Genomic DNA, 19,011 nt, shown 5'->3' on the forward strand with positions numbered 1-19,011 from the left:
ATATATAGCAATCATGCCTTGCTCTTCGCCTGCTTCACCCTCTTCTCCTCCCGTTCACTATACCTATCTCCAAAAATATCTATATGAGGCCTCATCAGAATTGTATACTTGACAAACTCCTCCATGCAATCCACCAATCGATCACGGTTGCTACTGTATTTAAGCCTCTGATCTTCCGGTTGTCCTTCATCTGGGAAGTGGGTGTAGGCCATAGGTATCGAAGATTGATTTGGAATCGTAAACATTCGCATCCACCGGCCGAGGATGCGTAGGGAGTTTACTGCATTGAAGGACTGGGAGCCACCACACACCTGAGCAATGGCGAGGGTTCGGCCTTGTGTTGGACGAACACTCCCAGTGCTTAGGGGTATCCAGTCTATCTGATTCTTAAACACGGCGGTCTATTTCTGTCAGAATTTGAAAATCGATATAACGAAAGAAGATAAAAAGACTAACCAGATTGCCATGTTGTTCTGGCGAAACCCAAAGTTGCCCATCACTCCACGCACTCAGCGCACGAAGCTCCTGCACTTTTGCATGGCCATGATCGACATCATTCTTCACCGGCAATCCCTCCGGATCAAACACGCGCACATCACAACCCAACCGGAACAGAATCCGACTAGCTTCATATGCCACAAGCTTTGAATATGACCTTCGTCGTAAACTTCCATATAGCACGAGGACTTTGAGTCTTGTCTTGGTTGCTTGTAGATCATTCTCTGCTAAGTTGAGGACTTTGGCCAACTCCAAGGCGTTAATCCAATCGTCTTGGGCATCGTCAAGGATAAATGGGCGATATTTTTGGCGGATATGGAGATCATCTTCAGCTTCTGGGATGGCGAGTGATCGTCCTTCAGCATGTTCGCCATCCGTAGCTGTTGCTGACTGGACAGCAATAGGGTTGGCCATGGTTGTATAGGTACGTTGCCCCAAATATCGTCCTGAGCAGATTGCGGGGCTATATTTGATTGCAAACGATGATCGTAGAATATTGTTCATCTGTGACGCAGCTATGAACTCCCCAAAATGGGCGCTCAACGTAGTCTATATAGAATCTCTCTTAACAAGGAGCCAAGGGGGGCACTGACAATAATTACTACGTCAAGACTGGCGAACGGAGATACTGTCACTGCCACTCGCTCATTGGCCAAAGGGGAGAAAATGATCAGACCCAGGCCCACTGTGACGGGACCGGAAAGAGAAGCTGCCGATTGGCTGATCGGAGGTTGGTCGCTCGAGATATGCCATCTTATCTAACCCTTATCTCCGGACGATCTAACTATGGAGTATGGCTGTCAGATAATCCGGATATCCAACAAGAAAGATCGGCCTCTTCATCTTGAAGGCCAGCTAGCCACCTTAGGATATTTGGGCACCTAGGTTTCAGCCCAAATATTTACCCCTCTTGATAGCTCATAAATGACCCCGCCAATATGTCTATATAAAAGCCCGATATGGGACCTGATATACTCAGACAGGGACAACAACAAACAAAAAAGACAGATACAATCTTGCTAGTCACTTCTTCCTTTCATATACTTGTAAAATACATTCAGGGTTAGCCGGGAGTAAACCCGCCAATCCGACAATGGCCATGACTAATTAGGGTTGGACACGTGTATTGAGAGCGCGGAGTGTCATTTCTCAAGGCTGTGCCCTTATTTTTGACCGAGTTCATTTATGCTCTAAGCTACATTGGGTCCAATTCGCTATATCTATACCGGTATCTAAACGGCCATTTGACATGCAATAATCGGGTAGGATTGGTAACATGTGGACAATGTGGGAGGGAATGACATGTTCGCGATACTTCATAGGCTGCTCGAACCAGCGCACAAGTGCATCTAGCCCCTCGCTTACAAATGGCGTCAGTTCTCGCTTGGACGAATAACCAATGCTCGATGGCTGCAGCATATCGACGTGTCAACAACCCCTTTGTCTCGTTCCCTTCTGTATCCTACCTGAACTTCTAATAGGACTGTAATCCATGCGCCGATTTTCACTAGATTGTACCTGATAAAAATGGCAGATACTTACCAACTAGTCCAGTCCAGCTATGGTGATATAGCAAAGAAAACTGCCACCAATCCGGAACAAGATAGCGAGAAGAACATTGCCATGGCGTTTGGCTACACCGAGGAAGATCTTCTTTCTCTCCCGGAAAAGACAAACCTTGGTCTAAGCTGCGGTAATCCTGTGGCGTATGCGAATGTAAAGGAGGTACGTGATCATATCCTCTTCGTCAATCTTATGAAAGTCCCACTCAACTAGTCTCCTACAGGGAGAGACTGTAGTCGACCTCGGCAGCGGAGGTGGCATTGATGTCTTTCTCGCAGCGCACAAGGTGGGTCCTACAGGAAAGGCAACTGGGGTCGACATGACCAGGGTAAAAAAAAGACTCGACACGTTCCAACAGATTAGACAGACTGATGGCGGGGTAGAATATGATCGATCTAGCAACAAAGAATGCTAATGCATCTGGCCTATCCAATACATCTTTTATCGAAGCATCAATCACCTCAATTCCACTACCAGACTCAAGCGTTGATTGCATAATCAGCAATTGTGTCATCAACCTTGTTCCCACAAAGGACAAAAGTCTTGTATTCCATGAAATTGCTCGATTACTGAAACCTGGGGGAAGGCTTGCCGTTAGTGATATCCTGGCGAGAAAAGAGCTTCCTGAGAGCATCGCTAACGATATGACACTTTATGTGGGATGTATTGCGGGTGCCAGCCAGGTTGTTGGGTATGAGGAATATCTTCGACAAGCAGGGTTTCAAGGCATGTGTAGTCTATACGTTTCGAAAATTACTCTCAGTAGACGCACTGGGAGGGCTAACTGGTCTTTAGACATTTTTCTCGTTGATACAAAGGCGAACCTGAATATCTACAAGGAGTTCTCCTACCTACAACAAAGTACATGCTGTGCACCCTCGAGTTGCTCCGAGCAGGCAAAGACTGAATCTGCAGAAATTGATTACAATGAATGGGCCGGTAAGTCATAAATTCATCAACGCTATGGAAGGGTGAGCCTGCTAAGTGTTTCATAGGCTCCTTTCAGATCTATGCTGTTAAGCCCAGTGTGTAGAGATATGTGTATACAATAATTTTCTTTCTTTTTTATTGAAGGTAATTTTATCCAAGTCACATATGGATAGGGAATGAGCATGAACAATTCTTCAGGTTACATCTGCCATCTTGTTTCTGATGAGATTCTCGTTCAGGTATGTTGGAGGGAAAGGGCCGATTACAGGTTATGATAGGGCAATGAATATTGGTGAAAGATTATATACAAACGACTACATGTAGTTAGGAAAAGTCCTTTGCTACACAACTCTCCTCTGCTTCTTCACTGGACCTTTCACCTTTCTCATCTCTTCTATCCAACCTTGTCACTGACATCTATCCACCATCTAGTTTTCAAAGACATTCGCAAGGGAAATGGTTCTTCAGTAAATACTTGTTATCACCATGCCACGTTCGAAAAAGAAGAAAGTCAATATTCAACCTGAAGAGCCAAGGTGAGATTTCCTCAGTCCTGGATCGCAATCAAGTACAAGCTGACTAGATAATACAGCTCTCTACCATCCGCTTCATCTCCCACCCCCGAATCTCCACCACTCGACCGCCGTCTCAACGATATTCTTCGTCTCGTCGAATCACTCCAACTGCCAAAAAATCACGAAGACCGCATTGAAGAATACGACGAAACGTCCTCAATCGATGAAGCAACTTTGATCGTGCGCGAAAACATGGGGCTACCGTTTACACCCTTGGAGGAGCTTGACAACGCACTAAAGGACTTTTTCAATGATGGTCCAGAGGAGCTCTGCTACTCTTTCGACGCTTTTAGGATGGCCGCTATGGAAGGGAAGACGGATGTGCTAGAGGAGACAAGGATGCGGTTCATGGGGTCCATGTTGGCTAGACTCATTCCATGGTCCTAGTGCAAGCTTGTCTCTACGCTTGTTCTTCTACTTGCTAGCCACTCAGACCAAGCTTCCACGCTCGAAGCGCTCAATTGGCAATCTAGGAGCCTTGAAGGACTTCCTACGATGGCCGAAATTTCTAGCACCCCGAGCGCTGACTTGCCTAAATGTTTTACACAGGCAAAGAAGGCAGCGATAGATGGTAAGATTGGCAAACTGACTGTGCTAGGTGTGAGCCTAGGTGATGTGGAAATGATAGAAAGGGGCGAGAAGAAAAGCAAGGATATAGACTACACATCCTTTGCTCACACTTTTGTCTTGGCTATTGGACGTGAAGGGTTTAGAGTCTATCAAGCATGGGGCGAACATGGATATCGTCTTGATCAGTGGTTGATGGAGGTGGCTCAAAGCTTGGCTCGTGGGAGGAAGCCAAGGTCTTTATGAAGGCATTCAAGAAGCTCACTCGTCCTGCGGTATGTCAAGCCTCCTTGAAATATCTATATTTTACAGTATAGATGCTAACTTGGGATAGCCCTGGTCATCTGAATTGAACGCGGCGTACGAGAAGCCCTTCGATGTGGATCTCGATTCAATCTGCAACAAGAAACATCTACAGTCTCCCCTCATTCCTATCTACCGACCCTGGGTGAGAGTATTCGAGTTGAGTGATGTTCAAGTAGAAAACATCAAGAAAGTTACGCCGAAATCAGTTCATGAGTCTATTTAGATGCTTAGGTAGTCTGAAGCCTTCAATTTGACTAGGAACAAACAATGTTGTATCCAAGGATAAGTTTCTTCGCCCACTTTCGATTCAGTGCTAAACTGAGGCGACTGTCCAAATTAGGGTTCTGTGTTATCAAACCCTAAGCCGTCACAGACGTATGACGATCATCTTGAGGCAGATGGCAGCCTTTAGGAATAAGTTTCATGACGGCGAAGCGCAATCCGCGCATATGAGAACCAGTGACAGACCCCTTTTTATAATTTACATCTGCTGATCACCGCGTCTCTGCATAAAGTCCAGGGATTGCATGTTACTGTAGTTCAGCTTGCTTTAACAATGGTTTATTGAATAGATGCGAAGACTAGATATGTATTATGAAACGTCTGGTGAGTGCCAAATATGGCGGCGTAAGAAGATATCAAAATACCAGGAATGGCAAAAATGTTGTTCTTTTCAAAAGACCCGATATATTCTATACTTCCTCGCCAAAGGGGCCATCAATGTTTTCGTCGTTCAGAGTTATGTTATATGTCTGGCAAGAACTGACTTCCGTAATACCAGATCAATTCCATCAACCTCACTTCCATTTACCTATGTTCTTTCCTTTGCTTTACTCAAAGCATAATATTTTACATGTTTTTCTCCTCTTGTCTCCTATATGTCAAGACTTGACTTCAATGTTCCTCAAGACCGGATCAAGTTCGTCAATCTCACTTCTAACGATTCACTCTTTTATTCAAATGTTTCCTTTTGCCCTTTCTCTATTCTCAATCCTTCAAAACTGCATCTTAAGCATCTGACAATCTATACCTCTTGGGAGCGATTATCTTTCTCTCAAGCACACTCTGGAATTCTTTCTACGGGACCCTTTCTACCTAGGTACAAGGCTATTCATTCTTGCCCAACCTATACACCCTGTCGCTATTTGAAGATTTGGCTATCATCGAAGGCTCTTCACAGCTTCTTTCCTTATCTCTGCATATGTGGTACTTCTCTCAACCTACTACATATTTCATCCTTTCACTTCTTGAGTCTAATTCAGCTTCAGTCATCTTATCACCCTCTGACCATCGCATCTAACAATCCGGCCATCACATTACACCGCTTCCTTCTTACCAACTCTCACTTATTCCCGACTTTCAGTTGACTGGGGTTTCCTTCGAGCTATTGACTACAGCGTCATTTACGTGTCGATCGCTTGGTGACCTTGTTCACCAATCTTCGGAGAGGTGAGTACTTATTTCAATCTCTCAACAGTACTCGGGACATTTGACCTTTCTCCTTTCCTCTTCCAAACTCACTTCGCACTCCTATCATTCTGCTGATATGATCATTGCCTATTTTCATTTGCCTTACTATTTGAGACTTGATCTCCTCATCAGTGGGTTCACTTTACCAACTCCACTTCATATTCGTTCCTTGCTCCCTCCTCTCTTTCATCCTTCTACCCAGATCAGTCCCAGAACGTTCGTTCCATCTTCATTCATTCTACATGGGAATCAACCTCACTTCATATCACTTCTCCTATATCAGTCATTGTTATCCACCTCCAGCGGTTTCATTTCTCTTCATTTCTCATCCTTTGCCATCTCCCTCGGCCAATCTTACAGTACTCATATCTTCACTTGTGGATCAAGTCAACTTCTGCTCTAGGGACGTGATTCAGACAATGGACTTTGGATTAACGTCTCATTAGGGTGTTTTTCATACCTCAGTTCATATCCGAGTCCTGCATTTACATCACACGGCAACACAACAGCACTTGAATAGATAGATAATTGGACTTGACCTCAACAATGACCGGAAGAAAAGTATTCCAGCTAATAGTCACACCCGAGAAAGAAATGGAAGGTGAGTTCTAGTAGACCCATCTGAACATCCAATGCATGCTCCTACTGACTCTTATGCGAATTTCTCAAGACCCGGATCTTCGGCCAAAGAAACGTAATAAAACCACGAAATTTGCAGGCACAAAGCCCAACACTCGTGAAAGTATGCGCGGCACTATTACACAGACTAATCGGTACAAATACTGGGATTGTTAACCATTTTTTCTCTCAGGAAACTCAATGTCGGGGTGGACTTTGGTACTACCTACTCTGGTGTGTCCTCCTGGCTATTTTTATATATATATATATATGTGGAAACCTTACAACAGTTTCAGGTTTTGCGACATGGCTTACTAGGTCTTCTGAAGACGTGGTACCAAACCGAAAATGGCCTCATTGCGCTGGTTATGCAGAGAAAGTCCCATCGATGTTATCTTACGATATGACCAACAGCAATGGACCACAAGTAACAGCATGGGGATACGGAACCAAGTCGTCCACATATACATATACGTGGTTTAAGTTGGGGTTGGGACAGGATCAGGGACAAGAAATCTACGATGACACACTCCTCTATGATGGCCTTGGGTCAATCAAGTGCCCTGACAATCTGACTTATAGTGATCTAGCAATAGATTACTTACGTCACTTTTATCAGCATCTACTAGGAATCTTGAGGGAACAAGAAAGAACGAAAACCTTTGAATTGCTCTCATTTCATTTTATACTTGCCGTGCCAGCAGGTTGGCCAGATGTTAGCCGCTGTCAGATCCGGTATTGTGCAGAAAATGCAGGATTTGGATCACGGGAGGGTGACAGAATTTCACTGATTTCTGAGCCAGAAGCGGCTGCGTTGGCGATGTTTCATTCTTTCTCATCTAAACTTGAGGCTGGAGGGACATTTAAGGTTCGCAAGTTCAAATCCTATTCTTGTTGATGCTGGGCTAATAGCACTAACCATTATTATTTCAGGAGAACACTAATGTTATGGTCGTTGACATGGGAGGCGGCACAGTCGTATGTATCTGATCACCCCCATCCTTGCAAGATAAGCTAAATTGCTATAGGATCTCATAACCTACACTATCAAGTCATTGAAGCCCTTTCGAGTCGCAGAAGCATGTGTTGGGTCTGGTATGTCTCTATTGCTAATGTTAATGGTCCTGTCAACTTGTTTCACTCGTTCATGGGATTGACTTCCATTCCTTATTTAGGTGCCAAGTGTGGCTCTAGTACCATAGATCGCCACTTTCAAAAGCTGATGGAGGAGCGATTTGGTGGTAAATACAAGAACAAATCTCCAAAATTCATAGGGCCGAAGAGCACTTTCATGAATGAATTCGAGAACGTGAAACGTCGTTTTGACAATGATACGGACAGTGATACCCTACCACTGGACATGGAACTGGAATCCAGTGAGTATTATGACTCCGATGACGGTGAAGTCATTTTGAAAAGGTAAGTCTATTAAATCACGAATGGGACACTCGCTGACATCAGATACTTGAAGTGAGGACCTAATCGAAGTGTTCCGTCCTGTGGTTGAAAATGTCATCGGACTCATCAAAGAACAAGCGGAGCGAACTGAGGCCGAGAATGAGCATCCGATCACTGTAAGTCCAGCTTATCCTTGAAATTCGATATTGGCTTCCTAACACACCATATAGGCAATTATCCTCTGCGGCGGACTTGCCGGGTCCGGTTATATTCAGTCGCAACTGAAAAACTTTTGTCAAGAGACTATCCCTAACACCCAAGTCCTTATACCTCCCAGTCCATGGTCCGCCATATGCTGCGGTGCTGCTATGAGTAACACAAATAGTAGCTTCATATCCAGCAGACGAGCGTGGAGATGCTATGGAACGGTAGTCCACTCCCCATTCATTGACGAAGAGCACAACAGAAAAAACGCAACCAAACACCCAGAAGGCAGAATGGTTCAGAAAATGTTCTGGCATATCAAAAAAGTGTGTCTATCATTATATTTCTTATCACTATATTCATGACGGGGACCCTTATTGACTCTTTATCTGTCAGAATGATAACCTGCTTTGTCAGGAAAAGTATCGATGGCTCAAGAACGCCTCTATACACGTTGGTGGAAAGTTTGGGTATGAAGGTGTCATTGAAATCTATCAATGCGACAGTCAGGAAGCTCCACTATGGAAGTCTGACAAGGGTGAACATTATTCTTCGCTCCCAGATCTTATCTTAACCATGTCAATGTCGTCTGACCAATCTTGACCAGCGGTAACGCGACTCGGAGATCTACCCATTGACTTGACCCATCTCGATCCATCTACCAGGAAAAAAGCTGTCATCAGCTATATTCCAGGAAGAACACCCGAAACGAAATCAGTCAAGGTCGAAATTGGACAGGTTGTCAAATCTTCCAGCATCGTTGAATTCATCGCCCGAATTGGGAAAAGAACGGTTGGGCTGGCTGAATTTGACTATAAGCCCATAGCAAAGGGCGAAGAGAGTATCGATGATGAAGACGAAGAGGATGAAGATCATAATGCATGGCTTCGTCCGGATTCTGAGTCACCATGACCTGATGATGCATTTTCTCTCTTATATAAGAAATTTCCGATTTTCGTATTTCCAAGGAGAGGTAACGATGGGAGGGAACATTTATTCAAAATCTACAAGGAGCATAGTTGAGCATGATATCTAGATTTTTTTTCACATGATGTTTCTGGAGTTGGGTACGCACAGTCTTTTGGCCTATTCAGATTGATATACAGACTTGTGCCGGGTCAGAAAAATGATTGGGGTTTTCTAGGATTGATTGAAAACTTGGGCAGGTCAGCATAATATGATAATATGATGAAATCAATCAACTCTGATAATTCCAATCAAAAGCTAACTAGGTACTCATACATATAAACAAGACCCAACGAACTATCGAAAGCGGCGCTGTAGACATGGTTTAGTAGTCTCAAATGAACCCCAATGGGTCATTCACTCATTCGGACTAAAATGGAACTCCCCCATGCCAACTTGCCCTTCCCATCGTCTCACCCCATGATATACATATGAAGAAGCACTTTGACATTGATACATATATTGAACCGAAAACCCATAGGAGACTCCTTTCCACCGCGATGACGAAGTCGCGGAGGTTAAAATGTGTTTGGTAAATCGCTGATAATGATGTTGTTGCTGATGAACAAACGCGAGGTCGCGACAGAGCGTGACAAATGCACGGAAAAATTGTCGGACTTTATAGAAAAAAGGTAGGCTAAATCGTAATACACCGTTGTTCGAGACTTTGATTTCGAACACTCGTTCGGAAGAAGAGGGGAGAAAAATTTCCGAAATGAAAGGTAGACCCCGTAACGCCGCGCTGTTAACCGAAAAATAGCAATGCAATAACGTAAAAGTAAGGAGGCGAGATGTTTCGTTGGTGAGGTTCTCGAGCAGTTTCCAAGAACCCTTGTTTGGGACTTGATGATAACGCTTTTTGTTCACTCATCGTCATCTTCGACGTATGTCGGGCCGTTGGCCTTGTTGGACCCCCCAAGCCAGGCTTGGCGCCACATGGCGGTACTGTCTGAGCGCATGGGGCCTCCGGCTGCCATAGTAGAAGGAAGGCCTTCACGATCTCGGCGCATTCCTTCGAGAACGGCGACAATACCGCCATGCCGAAGTCGTTCGAGGACAACGTTCATGCCTTGCTTGCTTCGAAGAATAGCATCTCGGGTACGTGTGACACCGATGAGCTCAATTGTTCGCTGGATGCCGGCAGTAGACAGCGATGAAAAGATGCCTCTTTTGGGTGCTTCTTCTTCGACCTCTGAAGAATCCTCGGCTGCTTTTCGGGATCGGCCGAGCAGCTTTGACTGGCCTAAGCGGGAGACAAAAGTGACAGTGGTTCGAACATTAACCTTCTCACCCTCTGGAGGCATTTCACGTTCATAATGCTGTTTCTCGACAACACTCAGAATTCCTGTCCATTCCATGTTCCTCGACTCGGTTTTCATCCATCCTTCCTTCGCATCGACCACAGTCGTCTCAAGAATATACGATTGACCCGAATTCTCGCTTCCGCCAATGCCCTTGGGCAACAACTTCAACAAAGTAGACGGAATCTTCGATTTCTTGAGGTGCAATCGTGTCGTGTGCAGGCGGTGGGTGTCCGGATCGACATAGCGTTCAATGACATCAGATGTCAAAACATGTTTGGAATATGGATTCGGGTAGCGAAGAAAATAAGCAAGAGAAACGGCGGAGAAGGAGTAGTCGTAGGTGGAGGAGAGCTCGAAGAACTTCATGTTGGCATTGATAGACGGTTTCGGTTCGTAGCTGCTACTACAGTTTTCTTTGGTGAGGGCTTTGTTCAGACAATCATCGACTAGCAGTGTCTCATAGTCCCCTCGGTGTCGTACAAAGGATATCCACGCTCAATGGGGTTGGTGAAAGTGGGATGGAATAGTACAGTGATGATGAATGGAGGGATGGATGGAGATGATGGATCGTCGTTCTTGGTGGAAGAAGGCGAAAAAGGGCGTTTGCGCTCGTGCTTCTTTTTGCTGGCCTTTCCGGTTTGGGATTAGTGTAACGCTCACGTGGTGGAGTTAGTCAGGAGACCTATGCGCGATTCTATTGGCCAATGCTTTCTCCAGCTTTCTTATCTCCGCTTTTAAGGCCGCTCCTTCTAGCTGGGCTTTTCCGACAAAACATCTTGCAAGAACAGACGAACCACAGGGCAACACCGATAATAATTGCGACCAAGACAAAGAATTGCGCAGAAATGCTTGTACCATTACTAATAACAGGCAAGTTTACACCAAGCAATATGCCCAACGATATATCCATAGGCGGTCATCTAGGCGGTACTGCGTTGTGGAAATGGCCGGAGTGATGTCAACATGGATGGATAAATACCACGCAGAATGATGGATCACTCTAGATATCACTCTACCTACATCCTAATACGCATTCCGTCTGGCTAGACCACAGATTGATCGCTCTCATCGACCACTCTTCGATCAAATTACTCGAGCAAATGGTCACCACGCTCATCAAATCCATGGAGGTCAGCATATTTGGCACAGCTGCTTATCTCAAATCAATACATGCGGACCTGCAACGACGATGGGAAGTTCACTGCGAGAGAGTCGAGGATCTCTGGCGAAATTTCACTCTAAGTCAACGCGAGGCGATCTTCCTGGCTGGAGTCAAAACGGACAAGGTCTTGAAGGATCCCAACGATCAATCGATATTCCGCTTGTATGCCTTGATCCCAGAGATGAATATCCGTGATATTAAAGGCTTGCCTGACTACTTTCTGGATCATTTTGAGTTTCGCGCTGCAACAAGTCTAACGCAACAATACCGTATTGGCCTGGAAGGCGCGAAAGGTGATCACCAAGTTATCATGGAGAGCGTGGCTATCAACAAGGTAGACGGCAACCGAGATTTTGAGAACGAACTTACATTTTTCATGGACGAAGATAGATACGGGGATAGGTACAAAGCCAAAACTCAGGAGGATCACCAACACGTGTTGTATGACCTTCAGTCGGCCGTCAAAGCGGGACTTGTCGTTCCTCGAGGCATTGGAGAACTCATATTAGAACGACAGTCCTATATACTTAAGCATCTTTGTGTCCTAGTCGATGACATTCTGAAACTAGGAGCGATTATTGACGAGACCGGTAAGGAATACATACTGCCCCGTGAGGCAGCACGTATGGCTTTCTCGACTTATCCTGATGACGTGGACCCACAACCAATCTGCGTCCTCGATCTGGTCACTGCTGCTTTTGATCGAAAAACGTCTTTCGAAGCATATTGGAACCTCTGTCACGCAAATCCTGCTTTCCTCGCAAATGCAGTCAACCTTTGGTACTCGACTAGACCGGATCTTGTGCCGGATGAAAAGGGCCGACGTATGCCTCTTGCCTCGGATGAGTACGTCAGCCGTTCTATCTTTGAGGCAATCCACAACGTTGTCATTGGAATTGCCATCTGGGATATCCTCTACGCCCTTGTCAAGACCTTCCTCGAAACTTTAGATGAGCCAGAGCAAGCTATCATCTCGCAAGAGATCTCAAATATTTGCCATTACGAATATGAACGGATACGAAAGGACTTCAAGCGGTTTGTGCAGCTTGGCATCGGCTCAAAATATTTCAAGCGTCTCTCAAATGTATTCGACAATGGCACACCACGCGTTACATCAAAGGCTATACCGGATCGTGTCATGAAGGATGATCCGCAGCTTCATCATATTCTCCGTCTTTGCCAGCCTGTAAGCGGTGTAACTCAAGCCGTGCGATGGAAAAACATGTTGGACCAGCTGCATTACAACAAGCCTCTTGAACTCGATAAAATGGAAGAATCGGAGTTCAATGCATTGGGTGAAGTTTCTCTGACTATTAATCTTGTCAATACCCTAATCGCATCGCTTCAACTTCCCACGGCTAGTCCTAAGAAAGGCTTGACGTACATTTCAAAGCTGAAGGAGTTGTTGGCTAGGCTTGACCCATTGAAGACACACACCAATCTTCGGAAATTGGCTATTTCGCTTGATGATCTTAACAATCCGAACCTGGCAAAAGAGGCCTTAAACATTGTGAGTCGATTCAGTGAATACTATGCCGGCGGTTCAATGGTTTCTCTTTACCAGAATCTCAACAAAGAATTTCTTCAAGACCTTGAGGTTCAATTGCAGGAAGCAGAGGGGACGAAAAAGACGAAAGCTAAGCATTCGTCCACAAAGTCGGCGAAGCCTTCCGGTCGAACAACTCAAGTCCAACAAGGACAGGGCGTCATGGCTCACTTTTCTAATTCATCTAATGCTAATCTTTCGCAGGTCGTATCATCATTGCTAGAAACAAAATCAAAAGCAACGGCTACATTTGAGATACCTACCGAATCTGGAAATTGTGCCAACCCAGAACCTTCAACTCGACTGGACACATCCAACGAACTTGGGACATCTACTGAGCAGGACATGGCTACTTATTCACCAACCCCCTCTGACGTTGAAGCACTCGATGCGCTGCTGCAACAGTCTGCTCGGCCAGTTACGCCTACTGAATCGGAGATGTCTGCAGGACCAGAACCACGCGCGGATCTTGCAAAGTCTACAGAGGCGCCAACTGCCGACGACGAACTATTCCTTGGGCCAGATCCATATACCCAGCTTACGACATCTGGCATCTTGGAAGCAATTGCTAAATTGGACCTATCCGAATCACAACCATCCAGTCAATCAGAAAGTTCTACCGAGTTGGGCACGCCTACTGAATCTCGGACAAATGAATTGGAAGCAGTTATCACATCGGAGGCTACTGCTGAAATGAAGATAGCTGTGCATGCCGAGCCAGAGGCGTCTGGGGAACCGGAGGCATCCGAAAAAATGAGAGAGTCTGAACTAGGTCTGAACGCTGATTCAGAATGCTCTCAAGCACAGCCATCTCAACAACTGAATATCTCTCATGGATTGGAATCACGTACTGAATCAAAAATGTCTGTCCCAGAGAACACCAACGAATCGGAACCAGAACCCGACGAACCGGAGACATCCACCACGATCAACGAGATATCTCCAGAAGTCTTTAAAGTCTCATCAAATACACTAGAAGTCTTTACAACAATATTCTCTGGATTAGAAGAATCAGAATCAAACTCCGGCTCCCAACCAGGACCAGAAAAGTCAATTAAATGGCTGGACTTTGGCACAGCCATGGTCGATATCGGGTACTCAATCTTGCCTAGTGTTGGATCTTTATATACATTTGTACCTGGGAAAGAATCTAATGTGGCCACTTTTCTCACTCTTCATCGTCCATATCGCTCGGTGATTCGGGGTGATGGGTTGCTTCTTCTCGCACTTCGGTTGAAGCTGTTGTATGGATGGCGAAAGGAGACTTTTGAATTGGAGTGATTGATTGGTTGGTTGGTTACTTAAGTGTGTATTTGTATAATATTGCTAGATAGTTACTCCACTCTATGAAATTGTGTGTCTATTTCTCATATTTCCATTCAGCGTAATTTATATGCCTCACTATACTTGGGATAGCATAACCAGCTAGAATAGGCTTTTGATGGACTCGAGTAGATGGATGGCAGGATTGCCTGTTCGTTCTTGATCCCTATGTCATATAAGATTGGACTCGTTTAACAATGCTCTTTGACCAAATGACACATCAATGCATTTTCGTCCTTGGGAGCTAGTCTGACTCGTCTGTATAAAGAGCCGAGCCTACTCGTTGGGGTAGATTCGAAGCCAGGAGAGCTTCCGGGCTTCATTCGACGCAACAAAGATTTCTTTTTTGACGAAATATCGCGCGTTCATTGCGACGCCCCCAACTCCAGTATAGCAGGCATATACCCTCTAACCCCATTACTGATTAGACATCTCTCCCCATCAACAAGCTCATCTACTCGAATCACTTGCTCTGCGCAGAATCCATGATACAAAGCATACTGCCTAGTTACGCTAACCATCCCACCGCTACTCAGAGGAGGCGTAACCCATTCTGCCCAAATTTTACCTTCTTCCTGGTTACGACGACGATGATGATGACGATGATGAGGTTGATAATGTGGTCGCGTTCTGAAATACACACAAGTTATACTTCCCTCCATAACCTCGCCCTCCGGGTTGAACAGTAACACCTCTACAGGGTCCGTTCGTGAGGTAATTCCAACTCTCTTCCGCGCTGCATTGTAATGATCCCTGGACGTAGTTTTATAAGTAGTAAACTGCGATGGCTCAGTTGAGGTCGTATCAATAACCAACCTCCACGGAAACGAACCACCCAACGATTCTAGTTCACCGAAAGAAGTAGGCAAAAACATGCACCGAAGCGGCCACGCAGTTGCGGGATGCACCTCAACCTCGCATTTCCCTTCCGCATCAACCATTATCCGTAATCTCCATGCTTTACTGTGATCCGGTATAAATGCGTCAAGCGCCTCGACGAATTTGTCCTGCGGTTGCTGCAGGAATGCGACTGCTTTGGGCCATCTAAAGTGGGTAGCAGCTTCGAGGAGGCGGTCTTGATGGAAGCGGAGGAGGTAGTAGGGAGAATCGTGAGGTTCGGGATAGGATTCTTGGGCGTATATGCTGGCAATGCTGGGGAGGTTGGGGTCGAATCGGAGGGAGGATATCAAGGAGAACGTGGTGGCAGCAGCGGCGTCATCGGATTGATTTGCGGGATGTGAAGCCATGTTTTAGAGATCAGTACCTTGCGATAGCACGGACTAATCTTCTCGGTGACAGCATGAAAACTATTCTGCTCTCAAGCTCGATCAATTTCACCGTGTAAAAAAGGATGAAGCACACCGCCTGTTTACGGGAGGAATGGGGCATATCGTCATCGACTCATTGCTAACTAACCCTAAGCCCCGCGCGTAGGGCTAGGGTTACTAATAATAAGGTCCTAGACACTAAGCCTGATACAGAATAGTGCCTGCCCCGATGAGGCTCACCTTCGAACGAGAATATTGCTTTTCTACGGAACATTTCTGGAGACAACTTGACTGTGAGAGTAGTATTCTAGGTAGTGCCCATTTAGCGTGTGTCTGCCTACGGTAATCGCCTCCGCAGAACTGAATTATTCCGAGTTTGTCTCGAGAAGTGAATCTTCAAAATTGCAACATCTGGGGGCTTTCAACTCTGGATTCGCGTACGCTTGCTGTTATTTGAAAAGTTCTTGTATGTGAATATATCTGTGAAACTCCCGCCATGATTCTCCCGTACGCCAATTGAATTTGAGTGAACGAGAAAATGGATCAACTACCAGAAGACCAGAAAGCCAACCAACACGAGGTAGCCGACCTAAGGCGGCTGATGAAGCCACAAATACAAAAGACGAGTGACTTGCCCGTTTCAATGTATGGAAGACGGCGGGTGAAATATCTTCACTGGAGAGTATGGTAAGGCTAGAGAAGAAGTCAGGGGGAGACTGGAAAGAGGACTCGATTACACGGATTTTTTCACAGTGCGTAGGTAAGACTGGACTGCCGTGTTCATTATTCCGAGCTCAGATACTCTATTTTTTTGTATTACTGTATGACATGGCCAAGTTGTTGCCATGCCCTTATCACGTATCATATCAATCTACATATGAGGCATAATATATTGACTGTCGAATGACCGAAGGTGTTTGTATGCAAACATCGATGCGGGACATAGACTCCGTGCAGTAACCGTTGTAATGCAAATATAAAAGGACCTTGTCCAATTCCCACGGCCAAATAGCAAGCATCCAACTGAAAGCATTAAATTACTGATAAACTCAGTGTGAAAAATTGTCCAAAGTTAGGGCAAAAAAAATGAGGGGGAAAAAAAAGGATAAAGGTCCTATTGGGAATCGAACCCAAATTTGCGACATCAGAAATCACCGTGCTAACCATTACACTATAGAACCGTTATTGCAATGCGTCCGCCTTAACCGAATTATATTAATAAATAACCATCGTTAATCATATTACAAGTTTTCCAAGATAATAAGCTATATATTTCGCCCAAGGATTGCAGTTGAATACGATGCGAAAAGGTCTGCATTTTGTTCAAACTTTGAAGGGTTAGAATAGGCTGAGCGAACGGATAGTCGTCAATCGCTGCTCAGCCGTGGTCCAACTGATCAGCTTACCACGTACTTGCGATCACAAATAGCCCTACTCCTATTCCCTGAACCTACCCAAACACCACTAGGCTGACAAGTGCATTGCTTTGTGGAAACTTTGATTCATGGATTGCATCCCTCCAAACTGACTTTTAGGAAGGAAGTCAGACGGCGTCAATTGAACAAGCCATAGTATAAAATTCCACCTTAGATCAGATTACCTACCTAGGTAGGTGGAGATAACTGTTTGATGTCCAGGATGATTTAAAGATCGGTTCATCTTACTTCCCCGAGCATAGTATGAGCCATCGACCATAGTTGCTTACACTCTACCGACATATCACGAACATCTGCTAGTTTCTCTATCAACCAGTCACGATGAACGGGGTCCGGCGTCTGAATGGCGGCAATAAAGTAGCACCAGACTACGCGACCCCGTTTTCGGTGGTCACTGTCTTGCTTGTGGCGATAGTGGAGAAGCCTGATCAGTTTAGATATAGCCTCTTTGTGAAGTTCGTTCTGAGAGGTTGAGAAAGAAGGATCGTTCTTGAGCATGCGGTAGTAGAAGAGTATATTAGCCCAGTAGAAGGCTGCGAAGCGCGTGATTATCTCAATATTGGATGTCCATCGCCCTTTGGAAGCTTCGTCGGCTATGTGTAGAACGTCGCAATATCTCTACGAATAAAGCATTAGAAATCAGTGGATTTGGCAATGGCAAAGAAAGTAAATCCCTCACCTCCCGCAACTCCAAAAGATGAGTTAATGTTGACAACGATTCAGCACTTTCCACATTCTGAGGCTTTCCTCTTACGCTCAAGTCCCAAATGTCGAAACGAGCCAACATCACTTGCCATCCCAACTCGACTGGTCTGTACAATTCAGCATCAGCGAGCATATCATCTCCTGAAAAAGGTTGCCCCCAGAGTTGATGGTCCCCCAGTCGTGATATTTGATATAGGCGCATGGGACTAAATGCCGGGTTATCGGAGCTCAGGACCGACTTCAGAAGGGAAGAAGACGCTCCGAAGCTTGTGGCTGCAATGTCAAGATTTCTATAATCAATTGTCAGATAAATGAAACGTGATTACGCAAAATCAGAGTTTACAAACAGTGCCCAACCAGTTAACTGGCAAGATAAGATCAGGCGGCGATTCAATTGCGAATGATTCGCATGTCGCTCTTCAAAGATGGGATGATTGCTCATCAGTGCCCAGAAACCTCGTAGGTGAATTTGCACCCGATCGATCGATCCCGTGAATTGGAGTTCATAGTGAACCATGAAGATTAATGTAGCCAGCTTCGAATCAACCTCGTCTCCTTGAGTTGGGGCCGAGAGGTCCTCCAAAAGCTCCTGAACGGCTTGTGTATAGTACATCAAACCATCATCGGTTCCACACTTCCCCAATAAATAATTTTCATTTATGGAGCTGTGTTTGTGCATTTCACTAGCAGAAAGGGCAAGAATCATTCGCGTAACCAGCTTGCTTCGAGGAGCTATTACTCTGACTAGGTATTGAAGGGCACCCCATTCGAAGAAATCGTATAGACCATAAACAGTAGATGAGGGAAAGTACTCAAGCAACCGACGGTCTTGTTGCGATAGGATGAGAGAATTGGCACATGCTATATGCCGGTCAGTCAGGGCATGTTGTATTGAGACCCTTCTCTTAGAAGTAACCCCGGAGGGCCCAGCTGGCCATTCACAGGAGAATCGATGTTTGATACATTGTTTGCATTTGATCCGTGTTTCGTCGCATTTGATTTTGCGTTTTCTACATGTAAGACAACCTATGCACTGTTAGTGTTGGTCCTAATAGGGGTATCCGGAGGCGTTGCGTGATTATACTGACCAGTTCTTGATCTTTTCGCTAGCTGCCTGACCATTTTATTAGATACCTCGCTAATTAGGGTGCTATATCACTCAAGAGTCTTGA

The 19,011-nt window shown here is 45.3% G+C and overlaps 8 protein-coding genes and 1 non-coding gene across 9 annotated transcripts; 4 read left to right on the forward strand and 5 right to left on the reverse strand.

The window, feature by feature from the left end:
• Positions 1-11: 11 nt before the first annotated feature.
• On the reverse strand, positions 12-912 carry EYB26_009911 (uncharacterized protein; the record flags this gene model as incomplete). The annotated part of the gene is made up of 2 exons (XM_054269157.1): positions 12-401; positions 457-912. 2 exons carry the CDS (start codon positions 910-912, stop codon positions 12-14), a joined length of 846 nt encoding a protein of 281 aa, XP_054125132.1.
• Positions 913-2,025: 1,113 nt separating this feature from the next.
• Positions 2,026-3,094, forward strand: EYB26_009912 (uncharacterized protein; the record flags this gene model as incomplete). The annotated part of the gene is made up of 5 exons (XM_054269158.1): positions 2,026-2,223; positions 2,285-2,389; positions 2,445-2,787; positions 2,857-3,000; positions 3,057-3,094. 5 exons carry the CDS (start codon positions 2,026-2,028, stop codon positions 3,092-3,094), a joined length of 828 nt encoding a protein of 275 aa, XP_054125133.1.
• A 383-nt stretch (positions 3,095-3,477) lies between these two features.
• EYB26_009913 (uncharacterized protein) lies at positions 3,478-4,662 on the forward strand (the record flags this gene model as incomplete). Its single annotated transcript, XM_054269159.1, has 5 exons — positions 3,478-3,527; positions 3,584-3,919; positions 3,992-4,266; positions 4,323-4,408; positions 4,468-4,662. The coding sequence occupies 5 exons, from the start codon at positions 3,478-3,480 to the stop codon at positions 4,660-4,662; spliced, it is 942 nt and encodes a 313-aa protein (XP_054125134.1).
• Positions 4,663-6,455: 1,793 nt separating this feature from the next.
• EYB26_009914 (uncharacterized protein) lies at positions 6,456-9,041 on the forward strand (the record flags this gene model as incomplete). The annotated part of the gene is made up of 10 exons (XM_054269160.1): positions 6,456-6,510; positions 6,580-6,682; positions 6,846-7,395; positions 7,461-7,505; positions 7,556-7,622; positions 7,703-7,946; positions 7,999-8,101; positions 8,156-8,455; positions 8,526-8,667; positions 8,737-9,041. 10 exons carry the CDS (start codon positions 6,456-6,458, stop codon positions 9,039-9,041), a joined length of 1,914 nt encoding a protein of 637 aa, XP_054125135.1.
• Positions 9,042-9,958: 917 nt separating this feature from the next.
• Positions 9,959-10,765, reverse strand: EYB26_009915 (uncharacterized protein; the record flags this gene model as incomplete). Its single annotated transcript, XM_054269161.1, has 1 exon — positions 9,959-10,765. One exon carries the CDS (start codon positions 10,763-10,765, stop codon positions 9,959-9,961), a length of 807 nt encoding a protein of 268 aa, XP_054125136.1.
• Positions 10,766-11,499: 734 nt separating this feature from the next.
• Positions 11,500-14,388, forward strand: EYB26_009916 (uncharacterized protein; the record flags this gene model as incomplete). The annotated part of the gene is made up of 1 exon (XM_054269162.1): positions 11,500-14,388. One exon carries the CDS (start codon positions 11,500-11,502, stop codon positions 14,386-14,388), a length of 2,889 nt encoding a protein of 962 aa, XP_054125137.1.
• Positions 14,389-14,795: 407 nt separating this feature from the next.
• EYB26_009917 (uncharacterized protein) lies at positions 14,796-15,677 on the reverse strand (the record flags this gene model as incomplete). Its single annotated transcript, XM_054269163.1, has 1 exon — positions 14,796-15,677. One exon carries the CDS (start codon positions 15,675-15,677, stop codon positions 14,796-14,798), a length of 882 nt encoding a protein of 293 aa, XP_054125138.1.
• Positions 15,678-16,807: 1,130 nt separating this feature from the next.
• EYB26_009918 lies at positions 16,808-16,879 on the reverse strand. The gene has a single exon. It is a non-coding gene; the product is annotated as a tRNA-Gln (tRNA).
• A 474-nt stretch (positions 16,880-17,353) lies between these two features.
• EYB26_009919 (uncharacterized protein) lies at positions 17,354-18,961 on the reverse strand (the record flags this gene model as incomplete). The annotated part of the gene is made up of 4 exons (XM_054269164.1): positions 17,354-17,752; positions 17,814-18,129; positions 18,187-18,865; positions 18,928-18,961. 4 exons carry the CDS (start codon positions 18,959-18,961, stop codon positions 17,354-17,356), a joined length of 1,428 nt encoding a protein of 475 aa, XP_054125139.1.
• Positions 18,962-19,011: the final 50 nt, after the last annotated feature.

The sequence above is a fragment of the Talaromyces marneffei genome, chromosome 8 (assembly GCF_009556855.1).
Source record: "Talaromyces marneffei chromosome 8, complete sequence".
Lineage (NCBI taxonomy): Eukaryota > Fungi > Ascomycota > Eurotiomycetes > Eurotiales > Trichocomaceae > Talaromyces > Talaromyces marneffei.